We start from the raw sequence: 22,232 nt of genomic DNA, 5'->3' as shown, positions 1-22,232 counted from the left end.
TGTCCTCGAGATCTAGGACAGTGGTTCTCTACCTTTTCTGGAATCAAACATTAGAATTTATTTAAGAAAAACATAATTTTAAATCTTCCAAACATTTTAGGGAATTTTCAAAAATGTTCAAAAATAGCAGATGTACGAGCTTGTAGATCCGCAATTGTTTTGAATAGCCAATAACGTATATGGATAAAAAGATTAAAAAGATTGTGAAATCCTGAGGGTCCGCCAGACCACACTTTGAGATCCACTGGTCTACTCTACCCACCTCTGGCCTCTGGAGGCTTGGGACAGTTGCAGCGTGATGGTGGTTATTATGGACAGACGTCTCACGTCACACAGCTGGTCACTCTGAACGTAACCAGGTCCTTGCTCCTCTCAGCGTGATCCTCGGGTGATGGGGTCTTCCTCGTGTTTGAAGAACCTGTCTCCCCCAGACCCTTTACATCTTCAAGCGGACAGATGGGACGCTGTGTTAAAGTGTGGCTACAGCGGAGTCAACCCAGGAGGACTGGATTCAAGCCACCAACCAACGTCACTCATTTCTTTGTGTGACCTCCCATACAACTGTAAAATGCAGAGGCTTATCGCTTAACTCCAAATGGACCTGAAAGGATCCATTTATAGACTGAGTTAAAGGAACACTCTAAATTTAGCTTTCACTCAACTCTTTGTGGGACTTCCACTGTGAAATAATGTGTTCATTTAACTCTGAGACTTGTGGGTCCATTTGTCCACTCTCAAAGTTAAATAAAAACTCTTGTCACTTCACTTCTACTGTCAACACATAGAGGGATATGTTAAGTATATAGAGAGCAGTATACAACATAAAATGTATTTTCATACACGCTGTAAGGCATAGGGGCTTAAGATCATTGTGTCACAAGATCTTTACAAAAGACAACACTATTGTATCATTATTATATAGGTAGGACTGAGATATTAGGCTGAAATCATGCTAAATGTAAGTTACTTTCTATGGTATTTTATGATTTAGATATCAATAACCTACTGCATTTCTTCATCTTTTTTATATATTAGTCAAAAATCAACACAACAACAAAATATATACACAGTATAACAATGTTGTGTCTATGCATTTGTAACTCTGAGACTTTACAAATGTAAATTCCCAGTTAGAGTTAAATTCATTGGTGATATATTCTACCGTAAGATAGTGAAATATGAGTGTTGGTCTGCTTGGCCATATAATATAAGAAAGAGTGTCTCTGCTCCCTCCAGCGTGTGGATCCACTCTTCCGCTGTGGTGATATAAAAGGCTCTCTCAACAAAAGTGGTCATATTTCATCAGTCACAAATAGTGCTGCCTCACTGCCTCTGAAAGAAGAAGAGAGAACTATTAACACTCTGCCCCCCCCCCCCACCACACACACACACACACACACACACACACACACACACACACACACACACACACACACACACACACACACACACACACACACACACACACACACACACACACACACACACACACACACACACACACACACACACACACACACACACACACACGCCGTGGGCAGAATTTATTCTCTAGTTACACTGTAATGACCGCTAGTTCCGTTATGTGGTGTGTTGCACTCACACACATCCTATATGGTAACAAATACATTTTGACAATAAATGCAGCTTGCAAGGGTCTGAAACTAATGATTATTTTGTTATTCTAGATGGATTACTAAGCGATGTGTTTCGAGCTTGTAGATCTGCATGGTACTTTAGCTGTTTTTGAATTTGAATCCTGAAAAGTAACAGTTTTGGACATTGAGGTTTTAACATTTAAAGTGTAACCGTATTTAACGGTCATTTGTCTCTCGTTGTGGCTCTGTAATCTCACAGGTGACGTAAGAAATCATAAAATGAACTGAGAATCCTTGTTGTCGTGAGATGGATCTCATCCATCCTCAACTCATTGTCCAACACAGCATGTCTTTGTCCTGTGTGCACTCACTGTGCATCATAGTGAATATCCTCTAATTAATTGGAAGGCCGTAATGAGAACACACACACACACACACACACACACACACACACACACACACGCACACGCACACGCACATACTGTACATAAGACAAGAGCAATGTCCACAGCTCAGTCTACTCCTGTCCAAACTCCTGATTATTAAGCCTCAAAGCCGACTGATGGACAATAGACTGTTTCAGTCTGACCTTATTGTACTGTATGCTGGAAAACCTCCTTCCTGAAGGCAGCAACCTATACTCTCCATACAAAACATGGCTAGTGAGGTGATATATGCTAACCTTAGGATGATGTTATCATACGTGGATGTATAGTCTCTGAAGTGGTTGTCCAACAATCTTTAAACAAATGTTCAGTTGCAGCAATTGTGACTTAAGGTTACAGACAATACCAGTAGCCTACTGAAAAACACTCAACAGAAGTGAAAAATAAAAGAAGAATCCGCACCAAAAGATCTTAAATGGTGAAGGAAATAGATTCTGTGCTTTGTTTTCTTATCCACTTATTCAATCTGATTTTTCCACAACAAAATGGTCTATTACTATTAGAGTGTATCCGACTCTGTTTGCCTCAACGGCAAAGGTTTTTGCATTAGTATAATTTTATTAATATTATACATCATATGGGGCACACAAGAAATAAGGAAACAATCTGGCTGCTCTCTGAAAGATGTTTGCAATCAACAATATTTGACTAGAGTAGATTCTATATTCCGTTGTTTGAAATGATAGTGCATTTGCTTCACCACAAGGAGGAAACAGCAGCAGGTGATTTCAGTCTGTACAGAACAGCGGGTTAAACATTGTTCCACTCTGCACAGAGACACTGATAGGGAACCAGCCTCTGCTGAAACCGGCTTAAATAAATAGAACAGGGAAAGTCAAACAAAGACAGCCTGACCAAAGGAACTAAATAAGATAAATAAAACGCAGAGCTGAGCAGCAGAGCACTTCTGACCATTAAGCACACAAGTACAATCTTCAAAATGGCTCTCTTGTTACATTATTTTCTATGGCTATTTATTTTTTTCTGCTACAATGTCTGAGGAACTGAACAAAAATGTCAGTTTGAAACCCTGTATGTAAAAAAACCCCGTTAGTTTTCAGAAAATGGAACGATTTATTTTAGAAAATAGCGAGAATAGCCGATCTACAGTCATGTTACAGTATGTTAATGCCTAAAGTTTAGGAGGTCCAGGTTTGAATCCTGGGGTTAGAGCATAACATATGTTAATTGTTATCAAAAGGATGCAAAATAAATAGTAACAGTATACATTAGTGTTTTATTCATAGTAAGTTTACATATCACATCCAATACATGGATTTCAAGGTCTACAGTTTTTATGTATTATCCTTTTGACAGATATGTACAAGTTATGTGCATGCATAAACCTTTCTATCAATGAAAACATTTACTATTTATTAATACAAATAAAAGTGTACAAATGGAACTAAACCCTTGTGGTTGGTGTCCGCTCTGAGAGTGGGAGGTTGGGATTCAATCCCCTGGCCGGGTCATACCAAAGCCTAAATGGCACCCAATGGCTCCACTGCTTGGCAATGGCACTCAGCATCAAGGCTTGGGCTGGGGATAGGTCCCTGCAACATACTAGCATCATGTCAATGTTATCACAAATGATACAATGAAATGTCAACTACCCACCTTTCCCCATCACGCCGGATTTATACTTCATCACACGATGGAGTCGTGGGTCTACAAGCTTTCAATTGGCTATTTTCGTTGAGCAACTCTATTGTACAACAGTGTATAAAATCTAGCAGAATTTATAGACAGCATTAATACTTATCTTGGTATGACATTATTAAAGCGGCACTATGACACTTTTTCAATTAATATAATACAAAATTGTCCAATCTGTATAGTATGTTAAAGGACCACTTCACCACTTTTCATCTTCATATAGTAGGTCCTCACTAAAAGCATGAAAAAAAATGGCACAACTTTTTTTCTATTCAGTCTGTGTCTCATGGGAGGGCTGTGGGCAGTTCAGAAACCCGTCCACCAGTGGTGACATCATCGATGGGGAATACAAGCTAATAGAAACTGCAGGCTTTCTAGTCCTGAAAAGTTGCAATGCGAAAATGGAAGCCATCGTTCTCACGATAATACAAATCTAAACATTTTTGTAAGGTGGGCGGGTTTCTAAACTGCCCACAACCCTCCTATGAGACACAGACTGAGTAGAAAGAAATCGTGCCATTTTATCATGATTATTAGTGAGGACCTATTATATGAAGATAAGTGGTCCTTTAATACAACATAACTTGGGGTGGTTGTATTGTGTCACTCTGCTCTTCTATTGAGACATTTAGTTTGTGTCAAAGGTCATGTCTCACAAATGTGTACCTGTTGTTCAAGGTTCAATTTATCCCCTGCGCAAGCAGACCAAAAAATATGTCAGCACTTGCTCAGGAAACCGGATCCAAATCTGCGGTAGAAGAGGCATTACATTAAATAGCTTACAACTTTGTATAGTGATATGGCACTCAAAAATGTGGTTTTCAGACCAGGGTTTAAAAATGCTAAATATATGGTTTTCCAAGGCACTATGCATCCACCAGCGCAGCTCCATTTTATAGTTAAGTTAATTATCATAAACTTGTATAAAAGTATGCAAGCCTAAAGGCATGTTCCACCCAAGTGCAATATCACTCAATACGTCAACATATAATGTACACATATTAACAGGGTGTTTTCAGTTTGACACATTCCTTCATAACTCAAACAATTACAAAAAGGACGGTGGAATAAGGTTTCCATTTACCAAGTGATTTCTAACAAATATAATGCAAGTCAGTACCTGAAAAGAAATCTGAATATTTTACTATTTAACAAATTCACAGTCTGGGGAAAAAAAAGGAAAAGAACTGAGCATTGCATCAAAACCCTAGAGAGTTTAGCATAACAGACAGCACTACAATGAAGAAGATATCAGACAACCATGTAACCATGTAAAAGGCTTGTGCATGAAGGTTCATAGCACAAAGTTCTTTCACAAGACTCAGGAAGGTGGGCAGAGTCTAGGATTTGGCATAAGCAAGGGGGTGGGTAGAGTCAAATATGCATAATTTACGCCAAAGATTGTGGATAGATAGGCCATCCCAATGAGGCCAAATTGGTACACAAATGGCATATAAATGATCTACTCAAGTGGGCGCAGTCAGACGGCAGATCTGGCGAACATGTGTTGCTGGAACAGAGAAAGCTTGATCATAAAGTAGATTTTCCCCTGAAAAAATAAATTTTAGTGTAAAAAGTGTTCAGAATGTTGTATGGCTTCTGGCGATTGGGTCCAATATTTAGTTCAATGACCATGGGGCTAAAGAATCGTGCAGAAGTCGTGTTCACGACTGCCATTTGGATTAATAGACTCCAATCTAATTCCGATCTGTTGAAAAGGCGGCCACCTACTTCACGCAGATATGAGAAGATATGAGAGATTCTTCTTTTTTTCTTGGTTTACGCTCTGCCACTAGGCAAGCAATTGAATGGATGAGGATGTTGTTACCGGATCTCACAAGAATGTGTTGCTGGGACAGAGATATGTTGAGGATAAAAACATGTTACTCTGAAAGAAATGCCATTTTAATGTCAGCAGGTTGGGTGCATGGAATAAAGATAAATACAATTTTGTGTGAATATATAATAATCATGATGTTTCGGTATTATCATTCTAAACTTATGCTACAGCCAAGCAGTTGAAAACAAGGAATGATTACTGTACATATTAATAATGTGTCAGGTGAAACAGGCACTGTCTCCGTTGTCCCCCTTTTTGTCTTTGTTTTCCCCCCATATTATTATTATTATTTTAGTAACGCGTTTGTTTCTCTATCACAACCTTGCAGCCGTTGTGGTGCAGGCGGAGTTCCGCTCGCTGTCTCCATTGTCCTTTTTGTCTTTGTTTTCCCCCCATATTATTATTATGATTTTAGTATGCTACCGCCCCTCAAAAATGGAAACAAATAATGTTTCTCTGGCGCAAACTCGCCCGTTGTTTGCATTCATTTCCAACGTTCTGTGCGTTGGTCCAATGACTGTTTTGTTGTCGCTTTCCTGCTGTCCAGTTCATAACATTAGCAGCTGTTGTCGCTTCGAGGCTGCGGTCATACAGCTTGCTTGCTGCGGTGCAGAAATCAGCCCTTTTGTGGTGCGTGTGGCATCGCTTAGGAGGCAGGCAATCATACTACACTCCCATTGGCTTAGGCAGTGTGTGTGGCAGCCAATCAGGCTAGGCCATCAGTATGACTAGGTGGTGACTATGACTAGGTCTACATTTCATGAGCTTTCATTAGTCAGGTTTCACCTGACAAAAATCACAGACTGAGGCTTTAACGTTTTGCTTTCATGACATTTCTGAGACCATTCATGTTTCATGGAAGATGCTTCTGAACAATGCATTCTATCACCAGTTTGACCACTTCAGTCTTTAATCTTAGAATAACTAATAACCGAAAATACCCGATCTTCCGGTGCCGAGACATTGCTTTCATAGAAAACATGCTGGCTAGCCATTATAAATGACTGAAATCAGGGGTGGGTACTGTCTCTGGTTGGAGGTGGGTGCCGTCATTGTTTAGAGGTTGGTGGTGTCTATAGTTTGGGGGTGGGTGCTGGGTGGTGCCGTCTATGGTTTAGGAAAAGCGTTGGCCCGTAGGATGTCCATACAGTTGACGGTGATGAGGGCCCCGGTCAACTGCCTCCACTGCCTGGTGACGGGGTTCTTCATTTTGTCCAGGGCCAGGTGTAGGTCCTGGATCATGTCCCTGTAGCTGTCCCCGTAGCGCAGGCTCCACGCATACAGGAAGTCATAGGCAGGCTTCCACATGGACTGCAACAACAACAACAAACAAACACCCAGTAAACAAACACGCCTGAAAGCCTTCAAAATGTTCCTCGTGCAAGTTACAATGTAGGCATTTAGCAGACGCTCTTCTTAATCCAGAGCTATTTACAGTAAGCAAGGTAAACAAGGTAATACATCACATGCACAGAAAGAGTTATCTAGGATCTAAGTAATACAAGTAAAAGAAGAATCATCAGTCTAAACAGTATCATCTGTACATTGAAACTATCTGACTGCAATGGGGAGTTCGTTCCACTGTTTGGTAGCCAGAAGGAAGAAGAGTCTGGGACGTGTGGAGCGTTGTCCCAGATGTTTTAGGGAAGGTTCTATCAGCTTCCCTGTGTTAGCTGATCTGAGTGAGCGGGAGGGGTTGGATCAGGCTTTGAAGATATGGGGGTGCTATACCTTTGGTTGGTTCCTAGGCCAACATCAGCGTTTTGTATTCTGTGCGGGCAGTAACTGGGAGCCAATGGAGGGAGCGGAGAAGGGGGAGACATGTGAAAACTTTGACTGCCGACTCCAAACCCCCATCCACCTTATGTCTGATAGCACTGACATCAGCAAGTCAACTACACAGTCGGGGCTATAGGGATATGGGATCTGGAATTGGAGGAACCGGATCCAACATTGAGGAACCGGGAATTGGTTCCAAGTTTACGGAATCGTTTTTATCACACTGTCAGACCCGGTATGTGGACTTTACATCTGCTATGCAATTACAATACCAGTGGTTCTAAAACATTTTAATTTCAAGGACTACCACTCTCAGAATTGCAGACCTGTCCATTGCACCTCACTTTAAGAATCACTACAATATGCAATTATATATACGTATGATTGAATTTGTGTTTAGCAAAAATTATAATGAAGGCCAAAATTATAGAGATTTTTAAAAAGAGGAATCGTTAAAGGCAACCGTTAAGGAACCAGAACCCTAGTCGGGGCTGCAAGTATGGATGCAATTTATTATTCTATTTTTATTTATTTATAATTAACTAAATTAGTTAGTCCAATGTTATTGGTAGGAAGGCTTCTGAACTGTCCACCGCCCTCCTCTGAAACGCAAAGTGAAATCTTTACGAGCATTACTGAGGACAAATTACAATTATAACCGTAGATACATAAGAAAATGGTTACAGTTAATTAAAATAAACTCACATGAACGCCGACTTCGCCACTCTTCCCTCGGTGCGGCGCCTCGTAGCCGGCGATCTGAGCGCTGGACAGTTTGCCGATCCTCTCGGCGAGCTCTCGCCACCGAACGCCCAGCTCCACCGCCGTGGAGAGAATGACTGTGTTCTGGATCAACTGAGCCACCAGGCTCAGTGTGTCCATCTTCAACAGACCCTGGAAGACACACACACACACAACATAAACATGAAGGGTACAATACAGTACATCAAATATAGCAGATCTACAAGCTCACAACGCGTCGCTTCACGCCACATTGTGAGCTATTTTCACATTTCACTACTTCTTAAATATTTGTTCTAATTTATGGAATTTCTTTGAAAAGAAAGATCACTGAATTTAGTTTTTAATTGATGAAACGTTTTGCTTTTTTGAGAATGTTTTTTGAAAATGTTTTGAAATAATAGTAATTAAAAAAAAACTAAATTTAGGAAACAAAAAAACAAGGGGATGCATAAAAATATGTCTGCAACCCACAAATGGGTCCCGACCCAGTATCTGGGTATGTGTGTGTGCGTACATTGATTCTACTTACAGCCATGAGCTCGTGCTGGAACTTCCTCCGGCTCTTCTCGGCGTGGCAGTCCTCCTTGAGCTTCTCCAGGACGCACGACACCTTGTCGGCCTCCGTCTCGGCGAAGCGGCGCGTGATGGTGTCCAGCGCCAGGTCCAGGTAGCCCAGGGCGTCGGCCAGAGCCCTCCAGCTTCCCACCTTGGACACCAGCGTCTCCATGGTAGAGTACATGTAGGTGAGCTTCTTGAAGGGCAGCGTCATGTTGTCCAGCAGAGTGCCGGTGGTGAGGCTGATGCCCGCCGTGAAGTCCATCACCTGGTGCCAGTAGTGGTGGGGAAAAAGGGGTTTCACTTAAGTAAATACTGCAATGTAGAAATACTCGGGTACAAGTAAAAGTTCATTCAAAATCTACAAAGAAAGAAGTTTTCACATAATTGTAGAAGTAAAAGTATTGGAAATACTCCCGTAAAGTAAAAAATACCTCAACATTTTACAGTACTTACAGTAAGTAAATGTACTTAGTTACGTTACACACTGTCTGGTACTAAGCACAGTTTACTATTTAGGTCAGGGGACCGCTGTGGGTCTTCAGAATTACTACATGTGTTTTTGTGATAGGAAAATGTTTTTCTTTTTAGTAGTAGTAGTACCGTAGTAGTATCCCTATTCTAAGTGGAGCATTTGCCGGAAATAGTAGATCTACACGGCTGCAAGGCGTTGTGAGCTTGTAGATCGGCAATTTTCGGTGCGTTTGGTGTAGAGGGAAAAAAAGAGCAGACCAAGTACAGAGCCAATGGTCAGGTTTACTAAGTATTGAGGGTCTAAGAAGTGGTTAAATGTCTGAAAATAAACATAATATAAATACTAGAAAATAATAATGTGTTAATAAACAAACACACACACAAACTAACACTGAAAACAGCGCTGCCAAACAAGTCTAATCTGCAACACAATTTGGTACAATATGAACTGGGAGTCCCTGCTTCAACTACCAGGGGGCCCTTGGCCTGAAAAACACTTTGTAGATAATCCAGCAATCGAAACAGGTTGCACTAAAACATAACTTGCTTTCATCCACTGTCTGCCTGTATGCACTCGATGTGCTATCAGCTTTTGTCAGATGCAAGAAGTCCAAGGAAAAAGGCATGTAGGACCAGACAGACTTCAGAGTAAAGCAGAGTAACCATGACCTCTAGTTAATAAACAACAAGGTAAATAGTCACATAAGTAGAGTGCAGAGAGAACAATGTAGTGCCTCAAAGAAACTAGAAACTTAGTTCATTGTTTACCTACCAGGTCAACAATGAATGTAGCAGCTTGTCTATGCAACAAGCTATCAAAATGACATTCTGTACTTTTGAAACTAAATACTAGGAGACCAGGTAAACAATGAACATAGCATCCATCTAAACATCAACCTACGGTATCTAAATACAATTCTAAATTAACATTTGTGGCCAAGAAAAAACAAACCTAAGTACAAAAATTAAAAAATCACGCCTGTGTGAAGTGAGGAGCGTCTTATCATCGTATCATAAGGTCAAATAAACACTGTCTATTTGCTCAGACACTATGAAGTAAAATTCTCCATTCATTGTCAATGGAATTTAATGTTTGTGTAAGACAATGAAATTTAATGTTTGTGTAAGACAATGGAATTTAATGGTGTGGACAGACACCAAAAGCTGGATATAGGAGGGGCTAGTGCCCCTCAATAACTCAACACGTGACCAAATGCCATACCTGGTCCCGCCCGATGACCTTGACGTTCTTGAAGTGGATCAGGCCGGTCCTGCCCCGCAGGAATCCGATGTACCACTCTTTGACCTTGGAGTTGCCCACCGAGCGCACCGTCTCCCTGGACAGGAGGGCCACCGTGTCCCCTTTGAAGTACTCCAGCAGGTACTCCACCCGCGGCTGCCGCAGCACCGACTTCAGCGCCACACCGTACCACTTCAGGTGCACCGAGTGCTCCTGGAACTTTGGGAACTGCGGGAGGGCGGCGGCGGGGGGCTCCTCCGGGATGGGCAGCGACCGCGCCATCTGCTTCCGCCTGTCTAACCCCCGCCTGGAGGCCGCGGCACGCTTCTCCGAGCGGGGCGCCGCGGCAGGCGACGGCACCAGGAACTGCGTGATGGTGCCCGTATGGGACTCCCTCACCTGCGGGGTTAGGCCTGTCTCAATTATTTACATAGTTGCCGAATTGCAATTATATGAGATAATCGCAATTATTTTGTTCGCATAGTCATTTCCATATTTTCAAAAACAGTGGAAATGGCAAATCTATTTGACAGATTATCTGCCCTGTGCATATTTTGTTTACGAAGCCTAAAAGCAAAACAGAAATAAAATGTATATTCATAATGTTTCAATAATAATGTTCAATTACAGAAACACAATTAAATCGTTAATGGTAAAGATATAATGATATGAGCGAAAGTTAATCATCAAGTGAAATGTCATTAATGGTGACAGCCCTACTATACCTGCAGGTCCAGTTTGAAGCTGGTCATCTCCGCTCCCCCGGTGTGGGTCAGCGCCAGCGGGAGCCGCAGCACTTTGCCCATCCTGAGCTGACTCTCCATCACGTCCTTGCTTCTGTCCTCGGGCGCGATTTCAAACGCGGAGTCCTTCACGCCGGCGGTTATCCGCAGGTCGTCGAGGCTGTCCGGTTTGAACTGACGTTTGCCCCACAGCTGCAGCACCAGCGGGGGCAGGTTCTTGCTGTTGCCTCGGTTGTGGACGTCGGAAAACGGGAGCCGAGGTGGGAGGTCGTTGTGGCAGGAGACGACCATGATCACCCGGAAGGACGGGTGGATGTAGCGGGGGCCGTACACAGCCACGGTGACGTGACGGTCCAGGTAGTCCCAGACCGACGTGGCGGGCGGCTGGATGACGGAGGCCTCAGCCGCCGCGATCACGTAAAAGTGTCTCTTGAGTTCCTGCAGCTTGATCTGCATGACGTTCTTGTAGATGTAGCAGTCCTTCACCTTGTGGTAGGGGCCCTCTCTCCTGTCAGACACCAGACCCACCAGGGTGGTCATCACCTGGCTGAGGGGGTCGCTCTTCACCTGTCCAGCCAGCTTCATCTCCAGAGAGACGCACTCATTGGTGTTCAGGTTGCTGAGGCTGACCTACAATTTACAATTTTACAACTTTAGGCAGTTAGGAGACAGCCTTATCCAGGGCAAATTACAAATGTCAGATTGTTGGAATAAACAGACAGGGATTGACACTAAGGGTTGCCCACCTTCCCCTGGTAGGTAAATAAAACTTTAGGGCAGGTTTGCTTTCAGGTTGCCCGTCCCTCAAATACCGTCTATAAACACAACACGAGATATCTGTCTAAACTTTGCCAGTCTTCTGGTCTGTGGAATGTAAAATAAAAGAGCATTTTCACATATAATGTGAAAAACAGTGAAAACACTGTTGCTACACTTATATAATATAACAATTGTGAAGCCATAGTCATATTCATAGCTACAGTATGTATTTGCCATAATAATTGAGGTACGACATTTTCTGCACAGCAAAAAGAAGTGTTGAATAAACAACAAGGTAAATGGCCACATACTATAAGTAGAGTGCAAAGAGAAAGAATACCAGGTTCACAAAGCATTTGTGCCAATATTTGAAACTATAGGATACCAGGTAAACAATGAACCCATTTCACAGGTTCTGGATGTATTTCCATAGGAATTCTGGACACCCATGGAAATGTTTACACTTATACTTTCAAAACCTTTCTAATATAGCGAGAATTTCTGATCTACAAGCTCACAGTGTGCCACGTTGCGACGAGTTGTGTCCTTGCAGATTGGCAATTTAGGCTTTTTTTTTTTTTTTTTTAAGTACCTCCCCCATCAATGGGTGGTTAATGGAAACGTAAAACCATCACAGAACGGTTCCAATCCAGAAACGGTTCCAAATACGATGGAACCGATTCAGGTTCTTCAATCTTCTTTAATCTTTGCGATTTGGATTGGATTAGAGTAGGATTAGGGTTTACCCAGCTCTTTTTCAGGCCCAGTTCCGGGTCCCAACCCTAATCACTACCAATCACAATGGGTATACATTTTATAAAAGGCCATAAAAGGAATTCCATACCTCCAGCAGTGGACTCATGGTGGTAGTGTAGTCGTTGTTGAGTCCCTGAGGAGGGTCTAGGATGGCTATGAGCGCCACCTCCTGGACCTCGCCGGGAGGAACGTGGCCCTCAGGGATGTGCACGCTGATGTCAGAGTCGGGCAGCTGCAAAGAGCCGCCAGCGTGGCCCACCTTACACACCATCTGAGAGCCTGTGGCCTGGGTCTGGGCCCATCCCGGGCTCTGGCTTATCAACGCCAGGTCCAAACAAGACCTGGTTACACCCAATGGAAAAAAATCACAATTTACAATTTGGCAGACGCTCTTAACCCATTAAGAAGACCTGAGGCTGATTCTACAAATGCCTTCTAAATCCTAATAGTTTTCTGAAAAACGTATGTTGTCAGTGGTGCTCAAACTTTTTCATGTCAAGGATCCGACCGCCATCTGAAGATATTTTAGTCCACGGACCCCCAGAAGCAAAGAGTTGTGTTAAAAATGTTTGATTTAACAAAACCTGTATACATTCAAGGATTTGCACAAATGTTCACATTTTTGAATAGCCAAAATATAAAATAAAACTTTGAGAACCAATGTGCTATATTTTTGATATACTGTAGCTAAAATTACACAGATGCTTTCCCGGTTTTAATGGGTTAATCCAGAGTGATTTACAGTAAGCAAGGTCAACACAAGGTAATACATGAATGCATAGAAATAGTCATCTAAGATCATAGTTAAACCAAGAGCCTATCAGCCACGTCTAAATGAGATAAAGTACCACATTTTCCTGACCTGGTCAGCTGCCGGTGGCTCAGCCAGGCCATCTTGTAGGCCACCCTGTCGTTCTTCAGCCAGGCAAAATCCGGGTTCAGAACCGACCCCCCAGACGTCTTTTTGAGGCCCGCCGTGTCCCTTTTAGAATCCTTTCTCTCCAGGTCGTCGAGGATGTCCGACGCGCTCCGCCATCGTCCCGACCGATAGGCGCCGCCTTTGCGCCCTCTAGAGTCCAAAAAATGTCCCAGGTTGTTTTCGTCCGAAGACGTGCTGCTGGCGCCATCGTCGTTGGGCTCTAGTGCGGTTCCGTCCGCGGTGTGGTCGTGTATGATGTCATCTAGGAAGGGGTTGGATCCAGACCGGTTCCAGAAAGGATTGACGGTCTGGGTGGAGGAGTGCAGGGTCTGTGGCTGCAACACGGGCCACTCGGAATGCTTGGTCAAATGGGAGGCATAGTTACCTGTGGAGACATTGCCATTTTGCGTCAGATTAGCGGTGCAACAGTTAATCGAACCAATAGATTTGAACTGATTATATAAATAAAAGATCTACAAGCCTAGGCAGTGGTTAATCAGAATTAGTCGACTAATCAAATTAGTTGATTATTGAAATAATGTTTTTTTTTTCACGTTGATTCATTGATATATTTTAAAAGCACTTCTCCATTATTTGATTAATCGAAAATGTAATGTAAAATGTATTGATATAATAATCTTTAAGAAAATAATCGTGCAGCCCTATGTCTATATATAATTAACATTCAAACCATAGTTGAAAATATTATACAATATGTTTAATGTTTTAAAGACGTCACCATTCAGATCGTTGGTGTTCAGAGTCACGGTGTCTTCAAGGTCGATCAAGGTCCCCTCAGATCTGCTTCTCATCAGACTCCCAACACGACGGAAAGACTTGGTTCTTCCAGCTGCCATGTTTACATCTGTAAAACATTCAAACGCATCACTTTAATGCATCCACACATCAAGGCTGTTTTTTACGATGGGACTAGATATCACCAAGGACACAATATGATATGAAGTGTCGTCTTTTCCTAGTCTTAATAATTAAATTAACGGTCTTAACCCATTAAAACCGTGTCATTTGGGGTGCATACATTTGTTACATACTAACAGTCCGACAGGCATTTGTTCGACAACACCGTCGCTCCCGACATGAGCTGCCGGTTACAACTAACCCGTGCTGCGGGTTAAAACGTACCTGTAGCTCTCGATATGCGCAGCAGGTTAAAACTAACATGCGTGCATGGCAGGTTACAACTAACCCGTGGCTTCCTGATTTGTCTCTCTGAATGAATGAATGAATGAATGAATGAATGAATGAATGAATGAATGAATGAACACAAACAAGCAAACAAACAATAATAAAAAAATATATATTATAATCTTGGGAATATTGTGTGGCTTGTGACGACCCAGTTGAATACAATATATAGTTCAGTGACCAATGGAGCTAAAAGATTGTTCAGAAGCTGTGCTCACGTTCACTCCATTTGAATGAAAGAACCTGCTTCTGGTCTCCTAAAAAGGCGGCCACCTATTACTTCACGCAGATACGGGAAGTAAACCGGAGATGGCAGGTCTTTCTATTCTTTTTTTATGAGGGGCTAGGGTGTGTGTAAACACAAACATTAAATGCCATTGAAAATGAATGGCCAATTGTTTAGTGTTTGTGTAAACACAAACATTACGTAAACACAAACATTGACACAAAAGTGAGGACGCAAATTGTGATTGGCCGGAATGAGGTAATGTATGATGATAAGAGCGCCCCTCACTTCACACGGGTTTGATTTTTTGTTTTGTCACTGACTCAATGACATGCAGCATAACAGCTTGAGGCTAACTGTACTGAGACTGGCACAATGACAGCTGCCTGAAAGGCTGTTGTTATGAATGAACAAAGATTCTTCCTGCGTCCTCAGAGCCTCAGGCGCACCTGGAGACCCTTCAGTGTTTCATCTAACTCTGAGAGTGTAAGCCTAAAAAAATGGTTCCATATACACTTGGAGTTACTGTTATAAATTGACATGAACATTATTTGACTGTGTGTGGCGTAGCAATAGTGGAAAGTAGCTAAAGTTAATTTGACTCAAGTACTGTACTCAAAGAGCACTTACGGGTGACTGCAATTTGAAACTGGCCCCTGTAAAAAAAGTCCCCCTCTACCTTACTGTACATATTTTTTCTTTTGATTTCTAACTGTTTATATGAAATGTTTTTCTTTTGCATAGTACTGTATATTCATATGTCATTAAATGTTCTGATTAATTGAAAATGGAGGACCTCAAATATAAACAAGTCTTTCTGGGTTTATCCTCTTAGCAGACCTTGTATTGAACTGTGCTTTCATCAAACTGTGCTTTTTCTACAAACTGTTCTACCACGGATTTGAACAAGTGCAGAGGAGCCTATTAGCTCAGTGGTGAAAAAAAAAAGAACACTGAACTTACTTGCTCAAGGGACAAATTGTTTAGTTACGCATTATTACACGAGAGGGTGTTCTTTATTTTCATTAATGCACGCCTGCGGTGCCGTAGGAACTCACCACCTCGAGTGTAATATTGCATTAAAACTAAGAAAAATAATAATTTTTCAATGACAGATGTAACCACTACGACCACAAATGTCCACAAATGGATAGAAAGCCGTTTCAACCAAATCAGATTGCTTCCTCGAAACAACCTGTTGTATAATTTTGTTTTTACCTTCAGGTCAAAGTTTGTGTTAAAAGAGACACAGGATCTAAAGGTCTCAATAGATGAGCAGGGAGACAAATACAACCACCCCAATTGTATAAGTTATACTAACATACTCTACCAGTACCATACAGATTGACAACATAATAATAAACTGGACACCACTATTTCCTTTCACCAAATCTCTTATCCAAAAATCCTATGCCCCTCTCCCCCAGAATATGGAGGGTTTAAGTGGTTAAGTATTCTTTGATTGATTGAATACGTTATCACTGCAGTCATATATGTAAACAGCACACGATACAGTAAGACATTAAGGGGCTGCCTTCACGAGGACGTCGCGGGCTGTTCCCCGCCTAAGTTTTGTGAACGATATAAAGCTTTACTGCGTCTACATTGCGGTTATGTTAATTATGTACGGGTCTAGACGAGACCGGTAAACTGCTTCGTTTTCAAGATACAGCTGTAGTACATATATTGCCGGCCTGTAGATGGCCACCCAAAAATAAAGAAAAAGCTTATTCTAAGGCAATATGAAAGCATTTTATAAATTATACTATTGGTATTTCACACAGGTGTTGCCAAATAACTAATTATCTCAGATGCGCATATGACATAGGCTATCTAGGTCATATCAATTTAATCAGACAGAGGTTGCAGAGCAGTGATGCTTCTCACTCTGCACACACTGATTTACCAGCTAAAGTTGATGCCTACTTTAAAATCATAATATGACAAACCTTGGATTAATTCTTCTGAAAACGAGCAGCACGCACAAAGTAAGTGATTCACACATTCAGAGAGAGAGAGAGAGAGAGAGAGAGAGAGAGAGAGAGCGCGGGTGCGCTCTCTCTCTCTCGCTCTCTCTCTCTCTCTCAGATGATCATACAGCTCACAACGAGGAGCGGCATGGTACATTGTGAATTTATGAGTTTGACTTTGGAGATTGAATATATATTCGCTGGTGCGCAACACCTCTGAATGTCAGATAATTGCTCGTTTATAGATTGATTACACCTGCTGGCAGTGGCAGCACAGCTAATCATTGCACATAGGCTATAGCCTACAAAAGTATAAAAAAAGAGCAATTGGAAACAGTGAAAACAGGCCGTTTATAGAGGAATATGGACAGTAAACAATGTGTTTATCCTACCTGTGGTCTCTCAATGCAAAGCCGTTTTGAAGTTACACAAAGAATGTTTAATTTCCACCCAAGAAGAGAAGCACTTTGATGAGGTCCATGCATGCTTTGCACTGTGCACTGCGCAGTCAGACCTGCCTGAGAGGAACGTGCGGTGGCTGTGCTGCCTATCTTGTATACTATAGCCTATATACTAATCTATTCTACACTACACCATTTAATAGTAACAATAATGTAGAAGATCCGTTTTTTTTCTTGTCTTTCCGGATTGGTAATCACCATAATTTATATCTGTTCTCCAAAAATAGCTCCTCTACAAGCTCGTGCATGCGGGCTGCAGATCGGCTATTTTTGGAGAAGAGATTTATAGACATTATGTGCAAATATAAAATAGCTGTGATACTTATATGTAAGTGGTTATGGTGAAATAAACCATTAACACTAGTTAGTTTGGAGGGGGCGAGGGGACTATGACATCACCGTTTCAGCAAATTAGGCGGCATTCGCTGTACACACGGAGACGTGAAAGTCGCGTCTCCAAACTTTCCCACTCTGGAAGGTAGTTTCAAAATTAGCCGTTAAAGTCCCCCAAAACGCCGTCTCCGTGTGACAAAAAGGGCAGATCGGCTAATTACTTGCCCGAGAAACACCGAAATCGTCCTCGTGAGTACAGGCCCTAAGACTAAAAGGGTGATTGTGGTCCTACTGTATGTATTCAATTCATCAACAAACATAGAAAAGAGGTTGATGAACTTCTTACACCCCTGGTGTAAAGTAGGTAGCTGGCAGGAAGTAGATCAAAAGGTGTGTGGACAGACAGACAGTAGTGTCACTTGTTTGGGTAAACGTAAAGGACAGTGTAGCCATTGAAGCTGTGTGTGTGTGTGTGTGTGTGTGTGTGTGTGTGTGTGTGTGTGTGTGTGTGTGTGTGTGTGTGTGTGAGTCAGCCATTAATAATGTGGTTTAGCTACACAGGAACGGAACTGGTTGTTCTCGTCTCTGTGACACACACCGGTTTGCTCCTTCAATTGTTTCTGCCGACAATGATAGTAAGACTAGACACACCATGCAAACGCACGCACACACACTGTAAGCAAATTCTTAACCAGTGGTTCTCAAACTATGGGTCGGGGTCGGGAAGGTGGCGGCACGTTGGAAACGGAATAAAGAACATTTTAATTTGTTTCTGAAAAGCGCATATATATATATATATATATATATATATATATATATATATATATATATATAATCAGATAGCTATATTATATATATAGCTGATGCATATGCTGTCAGAACCCCTGAATTAGACCAATGACCACCAGAACTCTGAGTGTACAAATTTAACCATTTTTACACTTTCAGAGTTACAGCAACAAGTATGGGTCTAACTTGGTTCCTAACTATCCATCATTTATCTGAGGACCCACTGGAACCCCCTCAGGGACCCCTATAGGTTTGCACCTCAATTGGCAAATGCCAGAAGCTACTCAAGCTCATCTTTAGATCATGTACAGTATATATATGCCTATAGATAGGCACGTTCTGCTAGAACGCCTTCTGAGTGGCAAAATAATACAATACTTTCTGGCCTTGACACAATAAGTTGACAGCCCATACATGCATACAGAAAAGTCCTATCTGATTGTATTAAATGGCGTTAAACTAACTTTGCCACTTTATGCATGTTGTGTTTTGATGAATTCCTGTTCTGTCTATAGAAGTGTCTATTTGTACGTCTCTAAATGTTTTGATGATTTGAACATGGTGGACCCTGTTGGAAACAAGTGTAATGCTTAATTGGGTCGTCCACTCACAGTTAACAGCCTTTGTATTGAGTTTGTGCTTGAAATGTACTGTAATTCTGCAAACTGTTAATACATTCTTCAATCAATCAATCAATCAAGTGTGCATACCCTCTATTCACAAAATCTCTGCTTTTGAATGCTCACATCAGACACACACACACGCACGCAGGCGCGCGCACACACACACACACACACACACACACACACACACACACACACACACAGAGAGAGAGAGAGAGGTTTACCATTATAACTATAGCCGCAATTTGCAACTCTAGCTTTTTTTATTATGGGATGAATCTAGAGTTGCAATACCCTCCATTGAATCCCCATTCATCCAATTTGCGTTTGCGATCTGCTTGTATTAAACAACGTTAAACTCACCAACATTGCAGCTGTAGGGAAAACTTGAATTATCCTCTTTCAATCTGCCGAGCTTTTGTGTCATAAAAATCCACCGTAGACAATTATGGGCTACTTTCTGTCAAGAAATTCTGTGCAGGTGATTATTAAGTGTTGGAGTTTGGAAGCGCTCGTCGTAATTCACTGAATGGCCTTACGTGTCATCTGTTTCGCATTTGCACATAATGCAGGAGGCAGCAGCGCGACCCCTTAACAAAAACGAGTGCTTCCAAACTCCAACACTTAGAAAAAGAATCACTTGCAGAGGATGTCTTGACAGAAAGTAGCTCATAACATGTCTACGGTGGATTTTTATGAAATAAAAGCTCGGCCGATTGAAAGAGACTAATTCAAGCTTGGCCTAGAGCTGCAATGTTGGTGAGTTTAACGTCGTTTACTGCAAGCAGATCGCAAACGCAAATTGGAAGAGTGGTGAGTCAATGGAGGGTATTGCAACTCTAGATTCATCCCATTATTAAAAACTAACGCCTTGTCGGTGACGGTCATCAATCAATAAACCTTAAAAAAAAGTACCTTACTAAACTTTAGGCATAGCTGTCGCAATATAGTCAAGTCAACATTAGCAAACAGAATAACATTATTTAGTAGAGTTAAACAGACTAAAAGGTTTTCCACTCACCGTTTTTCATGAGACATCAGCCTGTTGTAGTTTTATCTCGATAATACTGATCTGCCTGTTGTAGTGTTGTCATTATACTGATCAGTTGTATCTCTGATTCTCTATAAACTTAACTCTATACCGGGTAATACCATATCCACTATCATTTACAATCACACAGTAGGGAGTGTCTTCTGTTCTCTCTTGTCAAATACAAGCTCTAGTAACCTCGCGTCACCAGGCTCACCATGCCAGAGGCATTGCTCTGAAGGACCGTGAAGCATTCTGGGAGCTGGAGTTTTTAAAATGAAACTTTTGTCTTTGCGGAGGGCTGCTCCGACCGTAAGGAGACTGCAACACCCACAATGCAATGCTGTGTTTACGCACGAGGCTTTGTTTGCAACCTGTGCGCTTTTGCAACACCTGAAACTAAGAGAGGCACCTTAGTTTCGATATGGGTGTCACACACACGCACGCACGCACGCACGCACACACACACACACACACACACACACACACACACACACACACACACACACACACACACACACACACATAATAATAAGGGTAATAATAATAAGGGTAATAATAATACAAATAATAATAGTTGTATTTGGTGATAATGGTGGTTGTATTCAGGCCGGTCACCACATGGGGTCAGCATGGGTCATTGACCCCATTAACGGACCACCTTGACCCCCTGGTCAAGATTTATTTTTGAGTGGTGTAAACCACTCCTACAACTGGCTTTGTTAGTCTGTCTGTCTGTCTGTCTGTCTGTCTGTCTGTCTGTCTGTGCTCAAAAAAGGAGCACGGTTGCTATGGTCACCCAGTTCACACGGGTGTGATTTTTTTTGGGTGCATGCCACTTACAGTAGCACAGAACGCACCACTGAGGCGCAGAGCGCCCATAGGTATGCAAATATATGGCTGCACCCTCTACTTATGCAAATGACCCCTACACCTCCGACCGGGCCTGGTTGTATTTGGTCTACCCCTGCCCTGCTTGTCTATTGAGACGTTTAGATCGTGTCAAAGCCAGGTCATGTCTAACCGCATAGACAGTAGACACAGGATCTGACACAAATTTTGACCTGATGGAGGCCAAGATTCAAATTATAGAATCATTCTAATATAATTTAAAGCAGTTGTAATATTTTTCAACACTCATAGAGAGGATCAGATCAATATTTCAAGAGATGACCCGAATCTTAAAGCTGCCACACAGAACTTATTTGAATGACTTGATTTTTGGTTTAACTAATAATTAAGTATAATTAAGTATGTATACGTCAATACTGTCGTCTCTGTCGGGTGGAAACCTCATAGCCTGGCGCAGCCAGACTTCATCCGCCCCTATTGCATATGCATATGCCCCGAGGCGCAGTGGTATATTAGTATCGCAACGTGAGGCTAGAAACCTCATATGTCAAAAACTGTTATGTTTCAGGATTCAAATGAAAAAAGAACACGATCTGCAAGCTCGAAACATGTTGCTTTCGAGCTTGCATATCTCCTGATTTTGATAACATCTGTGTGACACTGTAGTATGATAAAGTATGGCATTAATTTACGAAAAAACGCAAAAAGTTGGAATATGGAGATAAGAGGCTTCTGCCCGACAGCAACAATAGGCCTATAGTGGGTACAGTACATGGTTACGTCATACATGGCCGAGTAGGTTCTGCTGACCAGAAAGGGGACTCCCCCTCAGTCCGACATCCCGTTAGTCCGACGTGGCCGGTTAAGACTGAGGTTAGGGTTAGGGTTGAGTACCTTTTGAGTACCTTTTCCACCAAACAAAAGCATCTTGAGTGAGCACTGAGCAGTAATATAGAGGCTAAAGTTGAAATATGGATATGGTGTTGGGCAGAGCTCTGCGGACCTTGGCCTGCATGCCACTGGTGGAATGTGTCTAAGCTCTTCTGAGTGGATTAAACTCAGTGGTTCTCAAACTTGAAATGCCAACAACCCCCAAATTGATATTATATTTGGCCATGGACGGTCATCTGAAAATGTTTTGTGCCAGGTTCAGAGGATTAGAGTTAAAAAGGTTTTGAAAATACCACCTAAGCCATATATTTTATACTTCAGCTATTCGGCTATGTCTTATAA

The 22,232-nt window shown here is 42.0% G+C and overlaps 1 protein-coding gene across 2 annotated transcripts; it reads right to left on the bottom strand.

The window, feature by feature from the left end:
- Positions 1 to 3,213: 3,213 nt before the first annotated feature.
- On the bottom strand, positions 3,214 to 20,361 carry macc1 (MET transcriptional regulator MACC1). Of its 2 annotated transcripts, none has more exons than XM_079503509.1 (9): positions 20,139 to 20,361; positions 14,249 to 14,374; positions 13,453 to 13,894; positions 12,679 to 12,931; positions 11,058 to 11,705; positions 10,315 to 10,731; positions 8,593 to 8,886; positions 8,025 to 8,213; positions 3,214 to 6,851 (listed from the first exon to the last, which is right to left on the bottom strand). In XM_079503509.1, exons 1-9 carry the CDS (start codon positions 20,146 to 20,148, stop codon positions 6,648 to 6,650), a joined length of 2,583 nt encoding a protein of 860 aa, XP_079359635.1. In that variant the 5' UTR covers positions 20,149 to 20,361; the 3' UTR covers positions 3,214 to 6,647. The 2 variants fall into 2 exon arrangements, with proteins under 2 accessions (XP_079359635.1, XP_079359634.1); XM_079503508.1 differs by lacking the exon at positions 20,139 to 20,361 and adding an exon at positions 19,481 to 19,618.
- Between the last annotated feature and the right edge of the window lie 1,871 nt (positions 20,362 to 22,232).

This window comes from Electrona antarctica (assembly GCF_951216825.1).
Source record: "Electrona antarctica genome assembly, chromosome: 6".
Lineage (NCBI taxonomy): Eukaryota > Metazoa > Chordata > Actinopteri > Myctophiformes > Myctophidae > Electrona > Electrona antarctica.
Note: the sequence above shows the minus strand (reverse complement) of the source record. Positions and strands in the feature narration are given on the sequence as shown.

Bases quoted from the DNA above. Each gene is read 5' to 3' on its own strand.
- macc1 (XM_079503508.1), bottom strand. From the start codon at position 19,544: ATGACACAAAAGCTCGGCAGATTGAAAGAGGATAATTCAAGTTTTCCC. The intron at 13,895-14,248 runs GTGACGTCTTTA...ATGTCTCCACAG, and splicing joins GAACACCAACGATCTGAATG to GTAACTATGCCTCCCATTTG. The intron at 12,932-13,452 runs GTCAGGAAAATG...GGGTGTAACCAG, and splicing joins AGCCACCGGCAGCTGACCAG to GTCTTGTTTGGACCTGGCGT.